Source organism: Hemiscyllium ocellatum, chromosome 22, assembly GCF_020745735.1.
Source record: "Hemiscyllium ocellatum isolate sHemOce1 chromosome 22, sHemOce1.pat.X.cur, whole genome shotgun sequence".
Taxonomy (NCBI): Eukaryota; Metazoa; Chordata; class Chondrichthyes; order Orectolobiformes; family Hemiscylliidae; genus Hemiscyllium; species Hemiscyllium ocellatum.
The window spans coordinates 58,021,237-58,040,270 of record NC_083422.1 but is presented as its reverse complement, the minus strand read 5'-3'; the positions used below and the strand labels follow the sequence as shown (position 1 = coordinate 58,040,270).

Sequence of the window (19,034 nt, the reverse complement as noted above, 5' to 3'; positions counted from 1 at the left end):
ACCTGGTTGAGGGCATAGAAGGATAGGTTAGCAAATTTGTGGATTACACTAAGGTCGGTGGAGTTGTGGATAGTGCCGAACAGTACATGTACACAATCCTTTATCCACAATGCTCAGGTCCAGGTGATTTTCAGAATTCAGAATTTTTTGAATTTCAATATAAGTGACAGTTTAACGGAGAGATTTTTACTGAACAGCAGACTGACTGTGAGTACTACGGGCCCTGAGACAGAATTGAGGCCTGTCAGTGCTGGGCTACGCATCACCACGTCGCATCTGAGTGACACGCATTGAGAGAGTGTGGAGTTGGGTTAACTGTTTGCATGCCAAACAACCTTGTTAATGAGATCAAAATTTCACGTGAAAACTTTCCGATTTTGGAGCTTTTCAGATTTTGGGATTTCGGATAAAGGGTTGTCTACCTGTGTTAGACTCGCCAATTTTAAGGGCATTTAAATGGTCATTGAATAAATATATGGATGAAAATGACATAATGTAGGACAGATGGGCTTCAGATTGTTTCCAGGTCAGCACAACATTGAGGGCCAAAGGGCCTGTACTCCATTATGATGTCCTATGTTCTTTCTTCTACTGTGAAAACTGATGCAAAATATCTATTAAAGGGCTTCTGCCATTTCCTGGTTTCCAAATGTTATTTCTACAACTTCATTCTCTAAGGGTCCAATGTTTACTTCAGCATCTCTCTCCCTTTTTATCATGTAAAAAGACTCAATTGTTCATGGAACAGAAAAAGGGGGGAATTAGTTAATTAGAACTCTTGTTCTAGATATTTCTAGCTCTGTTCTATATTAAGAAAGCTTGTTTTTAATTTATTGCTTCTTTTAAGTTATAAACATGTGTTCTGTTGTTAAAGAAACTTTATAACATTGTGACTATATTTCAGTGATTAACCACCACATTAACTAAATTTCATTCTGGGATCATGACAAATAGTGATCATAACAGGATAGTGAAGAAAGAGTTTGGTGTACTTGCCCTCAGGAGTCAGGAGTTTAGAGGTTATGTTGTAGCTGTAAAGGATATTGGTCAAGTCACTTTTGGAATACTGCGTTTAATTCTGGTCTCCCTGCTATCGGAAGGATGTTGTGAAACTTGAAGGGGTTCAGAAAAGATCTACAATGATGTTGCCAAGGTTGGAGGATGTGAGCTATAAGGAGAGGCTGAATAGACTGGGACTATTCTCCCTGGAGGATCAGAGGCTGAGGGAATGACCTTATAGAGGTTTATAAAATCATGAGGTGCATGGATAGGTGAATAGACAAGGTCTTTCCCCCAGGGTAGGTTCAAAACTAGAGGAAATAGGTTTAAAGTGAAAATGGAAAGATTTAAAAGAGATTTAAGGAGCAACTTTTTCACGCAGAGGGTGGTGCGTGTATGGAATGAGCTGCCACAGGAAGTGGTGGAGACTGTTACAGTTCCAACACTTAAAAGGCATCTTGATGGGTAAATGAATAGGAAGGGTTTGGAGGCATATGGGTCAAGATTAATTTGGGATATCTGGTCAGCATGGAGGAGTTGGACCAAAAGGTCTGTTTCCATGTTGTACAGCTCTGTGACTCTATGACTCTGTATGTGATATGCCAAAGCCTCTGAATATCTATCTTGGGATGCACCACACCTTAATTTTGTAGTGTACTTCACTCCCTCAACATGCAAACCAAATTATTTGAAGTCACCAATCAGGAATTCACACAGTTAGGCTCATATTTAACTTTCTTCTATGATCACAATTGGTAACTCCACTGCACAAAATTACCAATATAATTTCAATTAATTACAGGAATATCACACAATTTCAATCCAGTTTAGAATGAGTTAACTATGTTTGATGCATTTTTCTCCCCTTCCTTGGTGCTATTCTATGCTTGTTTTACACTCATTTACAATGTGTACATTATAATTTATTTTCATTATGAATTCATTAAGAGAGCAAAGAGAAACATTATGATAAATATTAATAGTGCCAGTGTCATTTACTGCTAGTTATTAATAATAGTTTGGACAGTGCAGCAATTTAGAGCACAATAATAGAAAGCTAAGCTTCTGGAGGAGAAGGTGATCAGATTATGTGAGAATGAAGCAGCTGTCCATCCTACACATTTATATCATGGCTTGGATTTTTATACTTAAGGCGAGTAGCAGGACTCTGGAAAATTCCTGGCATGCCTACCTTTTGCCCACAGAGTAGGAGCAGCAAGCATCGGCTGCAGTAAGGCCATTCAACGCAGGAAAGAGTTCAGAATCAGCCGCAGAAGCTGTTGGGAGTTGAGGCAGGCTATTTAAAAGGCTGACTTTGGTATGTGGAATTTTGTCCCTGTTATAAGGAAGCTGTCAGGGCCTCTAGCCAATTCCTCACGTCCTTTCACCTCTCAAATGCTCCCCAAGTCTCAATCATGCCACCTCAGGCCTCCCATGCCAGCCGATGGTACCTCTGTTCACTCACTGTATTATACGCGGATTCCTCATGCAGGGCTTTTGCCCGAAACATTGATTCTCCTGCTCCTTGGATGTTGCCTGACCTGTTGTGCTTTTCCAGCACCACACTCTCAACTCTAATCTCCAGCATCTGTCGTCCTCACTTTCACCTATATGTGGATCCAGTGAACTCTATAGTGACAACTGAATGTCTAAAAAATTACTTTTAAAAAATGTAGAGATAACTTTTCATAAACTTTATTAATTCCTGTAATAAAGGCCAATAAACATGTCTTTCACCAAGACTCTTTAAAACGTAATTGCAGAAATGGCAAACACTTGAAATCTCTTTGTCTCGTGTAAATAAATATTGTGCAATGGAAAGAAAAAATGACACTAACCCTAACCTTGACCATAACCTTAACTCTAAAGTTAGGAGTTATAGGATAGGAGAGCCAGAGCAGTCAAACAAGCAATAGGTTCCTTCCACCTAGCTATGTCAACAATCCTCTGGGTGTCTGGGCTCTGGATCAGTGATGCTGGAAGAGCACAGCAGTTCAGGCAGCATCCAATGAGCTGAGCCTATCCACATTATGCATTCTTGCAGTAAAATATGTCTTTTTAATGTTATGAATCAATTTTATTTAGTTATTTTTAAAAATATTGTCATGATACGATTCATTGGTTCTCCAGAATCTGTAGTGGGTGACTGGGTATTGAAGGGCCATAGTTTGGCATGAAGGTGGATGAGAAGTGACAGGGCCTAGCTTGGCCTGTCATGCCTTGAAATAAGGGGACATTTTAAACTTAGCATGTGGAGGTTTTGGCCTAATGGCATTATCACTGAAGTATAATTCCAGGCAACTTCCTGGGGGCCAGGGTTCAAACCCTGCATGGCAGATTTGAATTTGAAATCAATACAAAAACTCTGGAATTAAATGTCTAAGAATGGCCATGAAACAATTGTTGGAAAAAGACAGCTGATTCACAAACATCCTTATGGAAGGAAACTACCACCCAAGTCTGGCCTACTTGTGACTCCAGACCCACAGAAATGTGGTTGACTCTTAACTGCTCTCTGCAATGACCTAACAAGCCACTCAGTTGTAATAATCACTAGAAACTCTCAAAGAGGGAGTGGAACCAAATGGACTTTCTAGCATAAACTTAAGCACCAGAAACAACAGAAGCAAAAACTACCTCATCAACCTGTGAAGCCCTCCTTATCTGGGGACTACTGTCAAAATGGGAGAGCTGTCTCACAGATTAGTCAAGCTACAATTTTCCAAGTTAGTGCATCCAAATAAACCTATTGGACTATAACCTGGTGTTGGGTGATTTTTAACTTTGTACACCCCAGTCCAACACTGGCTCCTCCAAATCAAAGTTTCAGCTTGACGTAGTCATATTCACAGAATCATTAACTTTAGTTACAACCTCTGGAATAGCAGGGCTTGATTTCCAATGCACTACCCCAGTGAGGCTTGACATCTCACATCAGGAGATCTACACCTCTTGTGGCAACTTGTGGCATTCATCATTCATTACCCAACTAACACCCACTAATCCTTCATGTCGTTTCCAGTCTTCCCATTGTGACCTTCTCATCTGTTCCATGACTCTTCCAATGTCTCCCTTCCTATGGTCCTTCAAATCCAGTGGCAGCTCTCCCCCATCTCAGAGATCTCCAATGACTAGTAACACAAACCCCTTTCTGATCTCTCCACATAGACCTTTTTACAGGTTCACTGACCTCAAAATAGCTCACCCATTTCCTCCCCACATTCATGTTAATATCTAGCTGCAATATATTTGAAAAGGAGGTAAGTCCAAGTCAAATTAAAAAATAGTTTTAACATGATGCCATGGGTGCCTTTAAAAGCCTGTAATTTACTGAGCAAGTATAAGAAGCGTGCACTTGGTCGTGATTTGACATGAATCTGACGTAAAGCTCAGAATGCTGTTCACTTTATTAAAAAGACACAAACCCAAGCTCTGCCACAGTCTGTGTGCACTTCCTTTGCTGCATCTTTATGATTATTTTGAATGAAAATGTTAATTAACACAATGTTTCAGGTCAGTGTTCAGCCACTCTCAGAGATGAGCAATTATAAAGCCTTATGTAAATAACCAGCTCTAAAGCATTTGGCATTTGCTCTTATTCAGCAAATTAAACCATTAGGAAGAACAATGATGAGTTTATATCCTTTAGTTGTTCCAATATTTTTGAATATTTCTGTACAGCTAAAAAAATACAATGCAATTGTTATCATCAAGGTTTCAATGATCTGATATTTAGAGGCTCTCTGTTGTGGTTCTGTTCGCCGAGCTGGGAATTTGTGTTGCAGATGTTTCGTCCCCTGTCTAGGTGACATCCTCAATGCTTGGGAGCCTCCTGTGAAGTGCTTCTGTGATGTTTCCTCTGGCATTTATAGTGGTTTGTATAAATGCCAGAGAAACATCACAGAAGCACTTCACAGGAGGCTCCCAAGCATTGAGGATGTCACCTCGACAGGGGACGAAACGTCTGCAACACAAATTCCCAGCTTGGCAAACAGGACCACAACACCTAGCACCCGAGCTACAAATCTTCTCACAAACCTAGATGCTCTCTAAACAGCTAATGGGAATATTTGTTCATTTTGTTTTCCTTTTTAAATTAATAAAAAGCAAAGTTACCTCCCTCATCTTGACTGGACTGTCATTTGGAATCTCACTGCATGCAGTTAGACTATTTCAACTTGTTACTATGCCCAATCGTTTTAAAGTTAAAAAACAAATGTTTCCTAAATTTCAACCAATACATTAATAAGACAATCTGGCTTTAGTGATCCCAGGCTAGAATATAATAGAAAAAGGTCAGCCTGACAACTTGTGACCACTATCCAGCTGGAAAAGTAAGATGGCGATGTAGCTGCCTCACTATAAAACTCCACCACAATTGAACCCTGCCTTGACAATTTCACGAGTAACATGATTATTGTTACTAAAACAGAAATTGATGGAAAAACTCAGCAGATCTGGCAGCATCTATGAAGAGAAATCAGAGTTAATATTTCGGGTTGACTGACTCTTCCTCAAATTATTTCAACTTGGGTGATACACTAAGGGATGCAACTGCAATGCTAACGACTATATAATCACCCAACACAGCCCTACTCCATCCCCATCCTCCTCACATCCTCACCCACCCTCATCCAAGTACAACACTACCATTGAGGGAAATGGAATAAAAAGAGTTTTCTTTAAATTAGATTGAAAATCTGGAGAAGAAATGTTCAAACAGATTGTATTTAAATAAATTGGCAACCCTGCTGAAAAACACAACAAGCAAGCCATTAGTCAAGCCACAGTTTCTTCAAGAAGTGAATACTTTTGAACTCTCTAGGGATCTTGTTTTTAAGGACCCTGGCAAGATAATACTGGTAAAATCTCATAAAAGTAGAACTAAAGTGACCAGATTATACTGTACTAATATTTTATTTATCATTGTTGTGTTTAGCAATCACTTGCTAATGAATATAACTGTCCACTCAGATCACTGGTCCTGGGTTCTGTGGGTCTCTACGTGGCCGATGAGCCGGATCCAAGAACCCCATCTCCAACCACACACTGGGCAGGTGTTTCCAGAAGATGGAAGTGGTCCTTGGTCTTTATTGATGCATAGCTTTGAAAAACAAATAGTCGCACATACCTGTTTTGCCGTTCTGCTGGTAATTTGACCCTTTGATACTAGGAACAAAACGAAAGCACCGGCTAAACTGTCTTCTAACCTGTATCACTCCAGCAATTACTGTGGTGGGCAAACAACGCTTCAGAAGCACACCAAAGTGAACAGTTTCAGCAAAACTGTTTCATTTTGGTATTCCATCATTTATAGGAGTTCAGTTCTGGGCACAAATGAAGCACTGGGATTACATAAGATTATGGCACAGAAACAGGCTGTTCAGACCAACTAGTCCATGTAAAAACAATAACTGCAGATGCTGGAAACCAGATTCTGGATCAGTGGTGCTGGAAGAGTACAGCAGTTCGGGCAGCATCCAAGGAGCAGCGAAATCGACGTTTCGGGCAAAAGCCCTTCATCAGGAATAAAGACAGAGAGCCTGAAGCGTGGAGAGATAAGCTAGAGGAGGGTGGGGGTGGGGAGAAAGTAGCATAGAGTACAATGGGTGAGTGGGGGAGGGGATGAAGGTGATAGGTCAGGGAGGAGGGTGGAGTGGATAGGTGGACAAAAAGAGAGGCAGGTAGGACAAGTCATGGGGACAGTGCCGAGCTGGGGGAAGGGGAAATGAGGAAACTGTTGAAGTTCACATTGATGCCCTGGGGTTGATGTGTTCCGAGGCAGAAGATGAGGCATTCTTCGTCCAGGTGTCTGGTGGTGAGGGAGCGGCGGTGAAGGAGGCCCAGGACCTCCATGTCCTCGGCAGAGTGGGAGGGGGAGTTGAAATGTTGGGCCACAGGGCAGTGTGGTTGATTGGTATGGGTGTCCCGGAGATGTTCCCTAAAGCGCTCTGCTAGGAGGCGTCCAGTCTCCCCAATGTAGAGGAGACCGCATCGGGAGCATCAAATACAATAAATGATACTAGTGGATGTGTAGGTAAAACTTTAATGGATGTGGAAGGCTCCTTCACGGCCTTGGATAGAGGTGAGGGAGGAGGTGTGAGCGCAGGTTTTACAGTTCCTGCGGTGGCAGGGGAAGGTGCCAGGATGGGAGGGTGGGTTGTAGGGGGGCGTGGACCTGACCAGGTAGTCACGGAGGGAATGGTCTTTGCAGAAGGCGGAAAGGAGTGGGGAGTGAAATATATCCCTGGTGGTGGGGTCTTTTTGGAGGTGGCGGAAATGTCGGCGGATGATTTGGTTTATGCGAAGGTTGGTAGGGTGTAAGGTGAGCACCAGGCGCGTTCTGTCCTTGTTACGGTTGCAGGGGTGGAGTCTGAGGGCGGAGGTGCGGGATGTGGGCGAGATGCGTTGGAGCGCATCTTTAACCACTTGGGAAGGGAAATTGCGGTCTCTAAAGAAGGAGGCCATCTGGTGTGTTCTGTGATGGAACTGGTCCTCCTGGGAGCAGATACGGCGGAGGCAGAGGAATTGGGAATACGGGATGGCATTTTTGCAAGAGGCAGGGTGGGAAGAGGTGTAATCCAGGTAGCTGTGGGAGTCGAAGGGTTTGTAAAAAATGTCAGTGTCAAGTCGGTCGTCATTAATGGAGATGGAGAGTTCCAGGAAGGGGACGGAGGTGTCAGAGATGGTTCAGGTAAATTTAAGGTCAGGGTGAAATGTGTAGGTGAAGTTGATGAATTGCTCAACCTCCTCGCAGGAGCACGAGGTGGCGCCAATGCAGTCATCAATGTAGCGGAGGAAGAGGTGGGGAGTGGTGCCAGTGTAATTACGGAAGATCGACTGTTCTATGTCGCCAACAAAGAGACAGGCATAACTGGGGCCCATACGTGTGCCCATGGCTACCCCTTTGGTCTGGAGGAAGTGGGAGGATTCGAAGGAGAAATTGTTAAGGATGAGGACTAGTTCGGCCAAACGAATGAGAGTGTTGGTGGAGGGGTACTGTTGGGGACATCTGGAGAGGAAAAAAATGGAGGGCTTGGAGGCCCTGGTCATGGCAGATGGAGGTGTAGAGAGATTGGATATCCATGGTGAAGATGAGACGTTGGGGGCCGGGGAAACAGAAGTCTTGGAGGAGGTGGAGGGCATGGGTGGTGTCTCGAACGTATGTGGGGAGTTCCTGGACTAGGGGGGATAGGACAGTGCCGAGGTAGGTAGAGATGAGTTCAGTGGGGCAGGAGCATGCTGAGACAATGGGTCGGCCAGGGTGGTCAGGCTTGTGGATCTTGGGAAGGCTGTAGAACCGGGCAATGCGGGGTTCCCGGACTATGAGGTTGGAAGCTGTGGGTGGGAGATCTCCTGAGGTGATGAGGTTCTGTATGGTCTGGGAGATGATGGTTTGGTGATGGAGGGTGGGGTCATGGTCAACGGGACGGTAAGAAGAGGTGTCCTCGAGTTGGCGTTTGGCTTCAGCGGTGTAGACGTCAGTGCGCCAGACTACCACTGCACCCCCTTCAACTGCTGGCTAGATGGTGAAGTTGAGATTGGAGCAAAGGGATTGGAGGACTGTGTTGTGAGGGTGAGAGATTGGAGTGGGGGAGGGGAGTAGACAGGTTGAGGCGATTAATGTCCCGGCGGCAGTTGGAAATGAAGAGGTCGAGGGCAGGTATTAGGCCAGTGCGGGGTGTCCAGGTGGATGAAGTGTGTCAGAGGTGGGCGAAGGGGTCCTCAGAAGGTGGGCGGGAGTCCTGGGTTGAAGCTGTACTTATGCATCTTCCCATGTCTCCTCTGAATATATAAATGTAACCCTTTGTTCCCTTCTCTCTCTTTTGCATATTTAGTTAGCTGGATATAGGTTTGTTTGCTGAGCTGGAAGGTTCAGTTTGGTGACGTTTTGTCACCAAATGCAGTAATATCATCAGTAAGCCTTCAGATGAAGCACTGGTGGTATGGTCCACTTTTTGTTTATGTGTTTAGGATTCCTTGGGTTGGTGATGTCATTTCCTGTGATAACATCATTTCTCGTGATGATGTCATTTCATGTTCTTTTTCTCAGGATATGGTAAATGGGATCCAAGTCAATGTGTTTGTTAATAGTGTTCCGGTTGGAATGCCATGCTTCCAGGAATTCTCGCATGTGTCTCTGTTTGGCTTGTCCTAGGCTGGATATGTTGTCCCAGTCGATATGGTGTCCTTCCTTATCTGCATGTAAGGATACTAGTGAGAGAGGGTCATGTCTTTTTGTGGCTAGTTGATGTTCATGTATCCTAGTGGAGAGTTTTCTGCCTGTTTGTCCAATGTCTTGTTTGTTACAGTTCTTGCAAGGTATTTTGTAAATGACATTAGTTTTGCTTATTGTCTGTATAGGTTCCTTCAAGTTCATTAGATGCTGTTTTAGCATGTTGGTGGGTTTGTGGGCTACCATGATGCCAAAGGGGTGTGAGTAGTCTACCAGTCAATTCCGAGATATCTTTGATAGAGGGGAGAGTGGCTAGGGTTTCTGGACATGTTTTGCCTGCTTGTTTGGGTTTGTTGCTGAGAAATCAGTGGACTGTGTTTGTTGGGTACCCGTTCTTTTTGAATACAATATATAGGTGATTTTCCTCTGCTCGTCACAGTTTTTCTGTGCTGCAGTGTGTGGTGGCTCGTTGGAATAATGTTCTAATGCAGCTTCGTATGTGGATGTTGGGATGATTGCTTCTGTAGTTCAGTATTTGGTCCGTATGTGTTGTTTCCTGTATACGCTGGTTTGAAGTTCCCCATTGGCTGTTTGCTGTACTGCGGCATCTAGGAATGCTGGTTTGTTGTTGTTTTCCTCCTCTTTAGTGAAGTTTATGGCAGCACGGTATTATTGATGGTCTTGAAAGTTTCCTCTAATTTGTTTTGTTTAGTGATGGCAAAGGTGTCATCCATGTAGCGGACCCAAAGTTTGAGTTAGTTGGTTGGCAGAGCTGTTTGTTCGAGTCTCTGCATTACTGCCTCTGCTAAGAACCCTGATATTGAAGATCCCATGGGTGTTCTGATGGTTTGTCTGTAGGTTTTGTTATTGAAGGTGAAGTGGGTGGTAAGGCATAGGTCCACTAGCTTAAAGAAGTTGTCCTTGCTGATGAAGTTGGTGGTCTTCCAACTAATGGCATTTACAAAATACCTTGTAAGAACTGTAACAAACACTACATTGCCCAAACAGGCAGAAAACTAGCCACCAGGATATATGAACATCAACTAGCCACAAAAAGACATGATCCACTCTCCCTAGTATCTTTACATACAGATGAGGAGGGACACCATCTCAACTGGGACAACACATCCATCCTAGGACAAGTCAAACAGAGACACATGTGAGAATTCCTGGAGACTGGAACTCTATCAACAAACACATTGACATGAATCCCATTTACTACCTCCTCAGGAAAAGAACAGGGAATGACGGCATCACGAGAAATGATGTCACCACAGGAAATGGCATCCCAAGGAAACCTACACACCTAAATAAAAAGTGGGCCATACCACCAGTGCTTCATCCGGAGGCTCACTGATGATGTTACCGCGTATGGTGACGAAACATCTGAAACTGAACCTTCCAGCTCAGTGAGCAAACTTACATCCAGCTAACTAGATATGCAAAAGAGAGAGAAGGAAACAGAGGATTCCATTGATATATTCAGATGGATGTGGAAGGGGGCGTAAGTAGAGCATCAACACTGACATGGACAAGCAAACCTACATTTAGAACCTCAATCTGCACTACACATTTTCTCCAAACTCACTAATATTTAGTTAGCTTTAAATATATCAAATGGGATTAGTCTGTTTGGGACACTTAGCATGGACAAGTTGTACCAAATGGTCTGCTTCCATGCTGGTTGACTCTATCACTCCAAAATATAATTTGCTTTACCCATTCCTGTGGGGGTCAGTTCCAACCTCTTATCATTTCTTATTGGATTTCTTTTGTGACTGTCTTATAGTGATGCTCTCTAGTTATGTCATTCCACACAAATGGAAACATTCCCTCTGGCTCCATCTTTTTACAACCTTCCATAATGTTAAAGACCTATTAGTTCAAAGAAAGCCAGCCTACTAAGCATGTTCCAAATCCTCAGTTAATTACTCATCAGCCATGATCAATTCAGCCTCCATCCTGACTCACCTTTCCCTCTAACTCAGTCATAGAGTGAGACAATAAGAGAATCATAACGTCATACAGCACGGAAACAGAGTCTTCAGTCCAAGTCATCCACACCAACCAGACATCCAAATGTGACCTAGTCCCATCTGTCAGAATTTGGCTCATATCCATCTAAACCCTTCCTATTCATATAGGAATTCAGATGCCTTTTAAATGTTGTAATTGTACTCACCTCCACCATTTCCTCTGGCAGCTTGTTCCATGCACGCACTACTCTCTGCATTAAAAAGTTTCTTTAAGGTCCTCTTTAAATCTTTCCCCTCTCACCTTAAACCTATGTCCTCTAGCTTTGGATTCCCTCCACCCTTGGAAAATGACTTTGGCTATTCACCCTATCCATGCTCCTCATGATTTTATAAACATCCATAAGGTCACTTCTCAACCTCTGACAGTCCAAGGCAAAAAGCCCCAGCCTATTCAATCTCTCCCAATTGCTCAAATCCTCCAACCTGGAAACATGTCTCTAAATCTTTTCTGTACCCTCCTAATTTAAACAACATCTTTCCTATAGAAGGGTGACCAGAACTAAATGCAGTATTCTAAAAGGGGCCTCAACAGTGTTCTATATAGTCACAGCAGGATCTCCCAACTCCTATACTCAATGTTCTGACCAATGAAGGCAAGTATGCCAAACAAGTGTGCCATGTTCACCTGTGATGCCACTTTCAAGGAACTATGTACCAGCAACCCTGGGTCTCTTTGTTCAGCAACATTCCTCATGGCCCTATTCTTAACTGTATAACTTTGGTCTGATTTGCCTTAACAAAATGTAACACCTCACATTTATCCTTTTGCCAATCTTCGGTCCATTGGCTTGTCTGGTTAAGGTCCCATTGTACTTTGATATAATCTTCTTCAAGTTCATTTTAATTAATTCTGGATTCATCAAAAAGCGTAAACATTGATTTACTCAGTTGGAGACCAGCACTTATTTCTCCAAATGATTAAGGACTCATAACAGCACACAAACCAACAGCCACTCTCAGACAACAACTCAACAGGACAAAGGACCCGATACCCAGCATGAGCAAAACCAATGTAGTGTACAAAATCCCATGCATGGACTGCACAAAACACTACATAGGACAAACAGGAAGACAGCTAACGATCCGCATCCATACCAACTAGCCACGAAACGACACGACCAGCTATCCTTAGTAGCCACACATGCCAATAACAAGCAGCATGAGTTCGGCTGGGACAACACTACTATTATAGGACAAGCCAAACAGATAACAGCCAGGGAATTCCTAGAGGCATGGCACTCATCCACCAATTCCAGCAACAAACACATCGACCTGGATCCAATATACCAGCCATTGCAGCAGACAGCTGGAACTGATAACTGGAAGCGGCAGAGACAAACTACTATAAATGCCAGAGGAAACATCACAGAAGCGCTTCACAGGAGGCTCCCAAGCACTGAGGATGTCACCTAGACAGGGGACAAAACGTCTGCAACACAAATTCCCAGCTCAGCGAACAGAACCACAACAACGAGCACCCGAGCTACAAATCTTCTCACAAACTTTGATTAAGTTTATTTACTGATAAGGACTAACCTTCTGTGTAAGGTCACTGGCCTCATTGATGTATCGGTCTCTTTCCTTTTCCAGATGGTAGATAATTTTCCGCTGTTTCTGTGCCTCATTATTATAGTTTTGAATTTCCTGTTCAAGCACCTTCTTGGATTGCTCATGTATTTTGACCAAGTTTGATTGCTTCTCAGTGGCACTAACTGCCTTCAGCATGTTCTAGGAAAAAAGAAACCATAAGCATTGTTACATTCCTGCACACCCATGGAAAGATTCTATGAGGTAAAAGGTCCACCTTGATATAGATAGAGACCTCAAACTAAAAGCCATGAATGCTAAAAGTGATGTGTTGCCATGAAATTAGAACCCCAGCCTTTCTGAACTTTAGAGCCTTGTAGGTTTTCTAGGACACTATCCATATAAACTGGATCAAATGCTCAGAACAAATAAATGTTTTTTTTTGTTTTGCAAATTGATCCATGACAGGTTTCCAGATCATTTGATTTCAGATCATTGTCTTTCATTTGCTTAACTTAGGGCATTTTACACCCAAAGTTTTGTTACACCATTCACATAGATATAAACCTTCAGACTCTAGCCTTGAAGACAATATTATAAATCTATATGAAAAGAAATTCAATCTATATTAAGAATCATTTTGTCAGTTTGCATTTTGTCAACTTTTGTCATTCTAACTTCCGTTCTCTACATTGATAGCAGAAAATGCCTGCACAAAGTTTCCACATTGTAGCTAAATACTCCAGCTTATGAAACATGTTGCAGTGCCGCCATTGGGAGTAATGTATAAGTTGAGTCTGACATGTTAACATAAGCAGGTTTCAGTACAAACATGGGCATTGGAATTTACATGGAAATGTACAACAATCACTTTTAAAAGAGCTCAAATTATATTAGAGTTTTCTGTTTCAATTTCCTCTTATCTACTAACCTCTCTTCACTGAAAATGACATTAAATTTTAACTCTCCATGAGCAATGATATTAGCCAAGACTAAAATTCTCACATTTGCATGTGCTGTAAATTCGTTTGGAATGAATACTGTCTTTGTGGCACCATCAGGGTTTTACTACATCTGTCCAATAATAATGCAAAAGTATATGTTTATATTGAAACTGGCAACGTATGTGCTGGATTGACTCACAGCATCCCTAGGAGAGCACACTGACGAAGTAAAATTTTCTACTTTGAGAAACATTTTTCATTCTGTATGGAATGGAATTGTTCCAGCTTTTTACAGGATCATAAGTGAAGTTAGCCAAGTGCACTGCCCTTCTTCAGTTCCACTCAATACTGATCACAATGTATACCCATAAATGTTGAAGAAGGTTAGCTCGCTAAGCTGGAAGGTTCATTTTCAGACATTTTGTCACCATACTAGGTAACATCTTCAGTGAGCCTCCGGAGGCTGACTGAAGATGTTACCTAGTATGGTGACGAAACATCTGAAAATGAGCCTTTCAGCTCAGCAAACAAACCTACATCCAGAACCTCAATCTGAGCTACAAATCTTCTCAAAACTCCAAGAATGTTTTATCCAGTTATCAATATGGCCAATTATATGTTAACGAATCCATTTCAGAATTCAAAATCCACCACCATAACTATGGTTTATATATTAAAATGTATTCAATAAAGGTGCAAAACGTATTAACATCCATGATGTGATACTTATAAATATACCGTGGTAAACAACTTGACACGTGCTAGTTAAAGAGAGAGAAAAAAGGTCAGTGCAGAAATTATCATTATAAAGCAAAAACTTATCCAAAAAATTATTAATGCCAGGAGAACATAGAATAAAAAATGAAACGCTCCAGATGGCTTTTGGTCCAATGCCCTGACACACATAGGCAAATCACTTGACACTCGGATCTCTTCAGGAGCAGCTTATTAAGGAGATGTCAAGAGAAAGTGTTCCAGACGCTTCTTGGAAAAATTGCTGTAAACATTTCTTTTCTAGTTCGCTCACTGGTTCCTCAAATGGTTTTCTCAAGAAGTTGGCACAGGGGTAAGTGAGTGCCTTCTCATAGCAGGTCACACTCAAACAGAACTTCCAATAACATCAAATAACCACAACTCCTGACAGCAATAAACTAAGATATATGCCTGCCCATAAATAAGCTCAAGCAGTTAGCTTCAAGCATGTGCCTTTTAAAGTATCTGTTAAAAAATAATTATTAATGGAACTATCTTCATAACAACAGCTCTAATTAAAATAAAACTTGATTTTGGAGATTTAGAAACAAAAAAGCAATTTTAACCTAATTCACTAGGCAACAAACCCATGCAATCAGGTGGAACATTCGTTTTGCACTCTATCAATTTTAATCTAGTCAGGATAGTGGGTGCAATGTTGGTTCACATACTCTCCAGTTTTACTCTCCACTGAAGTTCCTAGCCGGAAGCTAAATTACAATTACCCACAGAAAAACTGAATTATAAAGACAGGCAATGGAATGAACCATCCATCAAACTTTTTCAGTAAAGTCTATTCCATTGGGAATAAACAATAAAGCACTTCATTTGATAAAACTCAAAGTCTCCATGATAACATGACAGGAATGGGGACAACATGTGAACTAGCTGCTCCCAAGACATAAGGCAAAGTCTGGAAGATCATCTAAGGTGTTAATGGAAGTATCTAGAGTTGGGACCTGAAAATTTCCAGTGCTGGATACAAATCACAGAGTAACTGCATGTCTTTTTTATTCCATAACTCTTGTGAGAATATTTCCACCATGTGTCTCAGCTGAGTCCAGAAGACCGCCTATCAGGAATCCATGAATACAGATGTTCATTCTATGACATATAGTCTATGCAGAAGACGTGTCTTGTGATAGCCTCTTCCACCATCAGAACACAACATGAAATGGGCTGGAGCCTTTATGATGGACATTTATACCAGACTGGATCTGCTGCAAGTGGTGAAGCAGCTAATAAGACAGATAAACATACAAGACCTTGTACTTCGAATTCACATGTCACAGATACATTTTGTAGTGACAATATCGATGGGAGTGACCATCACACTGTCATTGTAAAGATGAAGTAACCTTTTCTGAACAGATCCAGCAACTCAAAACTGGGAATACAAATGTTGTAGAAGTTTAACCAGGCTACATATCAATATACTTACCTTATTCAAAATGTCTCGTTCTCTCACCAGTTCATCAATTGCTTTCTTGTCAAGCTCAGCCTGTCTTTTAGTTGTGTCCAGTTCTGGTAAGAAAAGTGGGAAGAGATTGAAGACTTTACATTAGTTACTTTCAAGTATTTCAAAAGGAGAATAAACCATGTCTTGTACTTTTAAAGAAGTAGGTAGCTTCTATGTCCAAGATAAATATGTGATTCAGGTGGAAAAGAAAAATCATAATTCATATGTGACCTGAGAGATGGAGTTTCATCATTTGATCTATCTGAGCATAACCTTATTCATACAGAAACATTATAAAAAGTCTATGACAAAAGGATGGCTGTATTTTTATTCAGGCAAGGATAATGTTCTAATTTGTAACTGCAGTATTGTAATTACCAAGTAATAACTTCCCTTGTGACTCAGTTCCTGCTCCCAGGTCTTTTTTTAACCTCTTCTCACCGCATATATTCTCCCAGACTAATTCAGGATCTCAGATCAGCAGTTGAAACTTGCATTTAATTTGGGAATCAGAGCAGAGACTTTGGGCTGAATCATTCAGCAAAACAAAATATGAGGTTCTGTAAGATTTCTTATTAAACACGCCACCCACTTTCATCTCCTGGAATACCTGCTTCTCTAATAGAAAACAGCCCACAATAGGGAAGAAAGTCTCTGACATTTGGCTTTCAGTCCTCACACAGGGATCATGGTGACCCTGACTGCTCCAAGCAGTTGACTGACCATGTCGAAGCCCCTAGATTGGCATTGGAGGCTGCCCTTGTATTTCTGTGCTGGAACCCTGTGACTAAAGGGTGTCTCCTTTTACGTGACTTATGACGGCTAACAACCACGACAAACTTCCTGTTTTGGTTCTATGTTGAATGGCATGAAATGTTGGAAGATACATCAGCCTAATATCTCTGCCTGAGGTGGCAAAGCGTAAAAAAGGTAATGTAAGGCAGGGATGCCGTGAGCATCCAGGTGGTCTCAGACTGAATGTGCACTCTGACAGCAAGTGAAGGGGCTCAGAGATACAGCCTGTCCAGTCCACGAGCTGGGGGGTTGGTCCCTGAGAACACAGTATTCTTGCTGCAGCATTACAATGAGAGTTATTGGGGCAGTCCAAGTGCAGCATTGAAATGCAGAAGTGTCTTGTAAATGGATCAGAGATAGATCATAGAATCATAGAATCCCTACAATGTGAAAGCAGATCATTTGGCCCATCAAGTCCACACCGACGTCTGAAGAGTATCCCACTCCCCTACCCCATCCCTGTAAACTTGCATTTCCTATGGCCCATCCACCTAACCTGCATATCTTTGCATGTGTCATTAGTTGTTGACACGTGGCAGATACCAAAGTCAATGGACATGAGATGTATGTGGCTGGTATCCATGAAACGTTGGTGCCTGGTCACAGAGTCATAGAGATGTACAGCGTGAAAACAAACCCTTCAGTCCAACCTTCCCACACCGACCAGATATCCCAATCCATTCTAGTCCCACCTGCCAGCACCTGGCCCATATCCATCCAAACCCTTCCTATTCATATACCCATCCAAATGCCTCTTAAATGTTGCAATTGTACCAGCCTCTACCACATCCTCTGGCAGCTCATTCCATACACATACCACCCTCTGCGTGAAAAAGTTGTCCCTTAGGTCTCTTTTATGTCTTTCCCCTCTCACTCTAAACCTATGCCCTCTAGTTCTGGACCCCCCAATCCCAGGGAAAAGATTTTGTTTATTTATCCTATTCATGCCCCTCATAATTTTGTAAACCTCTATAAGGTCAACCCTCAGCCTCTGACACTCCAGGGAAAACAGCCCCAGCCTGTTCAGCCTCTCACTATAGCTCAAATCCTCCAACCCTGGCAACATCTTTGTAAATCTTTTCTGAACCCTTGCAAGTTTCACAACATCTTTCCAATAGAAAGGAGACCAGAATTGCACGCAATCTTCCAACAGTGGCCTACCAATGTCCTGTACAGCCGCAACATGACCTCCCAACTTCTATACTCAATACTTTGACCAATAAAGAAAAGCATACCAAACGCCTTCTTCACTTTCAAGGAGCTATGAACCTGCACTCCAAGGTCTCTTTGTTCAGCAACACTCACTAGGACCTTACCATTAAGTGTATAAGTCCTGCTCAGATTTGCTTTCCCAAAATGAAGTACCTCGCATTTATCTGAAATAAACTCCATCTGCCACTTCTCAGCCCATTGGCCCATCTGGTCAAGATCCTGTTGTAATCTGAGGTAACCCTCTTTGCTGTCCACTACATCTCCAATTTTGGTGTCATCTGAAAACTTACTAACTGTACCTCTTATGCTTGCATCCAAATCATTTATCTAAATGACAAAAAGTAGAGGGCCCAGCACCAATCCTTGTGGCACTCCACTGGTCACAAGCCTCCAGTCTGAAAAACAACTCTCCACCACCACCCTCTGTATCCAAATGGCTAGTTCTCCCTGTATTCCATGAGATCTAAACTTGCTAATCAGTCTCCCATGGGGAACCTTATCGAATGTCTTACTGAAGTCCATATAGATCACATCTACTGCTCTGCTCTCATCAATCTTCTTTGTTATTTCTTCAAAAAACTCAATCAAGTTTGTGAGACATGATTTCCCATGCACAAAGCCATGATGACTATCCCTAATCAGTCCGTACCTTTCCAAATACATGTACATCCTGTCCATACTAGTGTCCAGTATGGAGGTCCTTAGGAACCAGTAATGAGCTGAACTTGCCATGTCTCTGCTCTAACTTCCACGTTGGGTTTCCTGCTGTCTAACTAGTTTGGCACTTTCATAATATTGGAAACTGAATATTATTGAGGCAAGTTGTGGTGTTAATAAAGTGGAGAAATCCCCTTAATCAGCAACCTTCTGCAACCTAGTGAGAAACTCTCCTCACTGTTGAGCTAATGTGTATAAGATTCAGCAAGAACCGCCCCAACATCACATTAGGCCTCACTGGACTTCCCTTCTGATTCTGCCACAAATCCCGTCATAGCTGACGTCACTCAAACTTCACCCATTGTCATTAATACCTGACATGATAGAAAAGGAAGTTGAAAGGCACACAATATCTAAAAACAATGCCAAACATGCTTTGCATCCAGTTATTTCCACAATCCTAGCTGTAACTAAAG

The 19,034-nt window shown here is 42.2% G+C and overlaps 1 protein-coding gene across 1 annotated transcript in view; it reads right to left on the bottom strand.

Annotated features, from left to right (window-relative positions):
• Nucleotides 1-19,034, bottom strand: part of cfap58 (cilia and flagella associated protein 58) — a 206,828-nt gene that overhangs the window by 136,563 nt on the left and 51,231 nt on the right. Inside the window, exons 9-10 of the mRNA XM_060842287.1 lie at nucleotides 15,877-15,959; nucleotides 12,748-12,939 (exon numbers count right to left, since the gene is read on the bottom strand). Of these exons, the coding sequence (XP_060698270.1) occupies nucleotides 12,748-12,939; nucleotides 15,877-15,959 (275 nt within the window). The remainder of the gene's footprint in view (nucleotides 1-12,747; nucleotides 12,940-15,876; nucleotides 15,960-19,034) is intronic.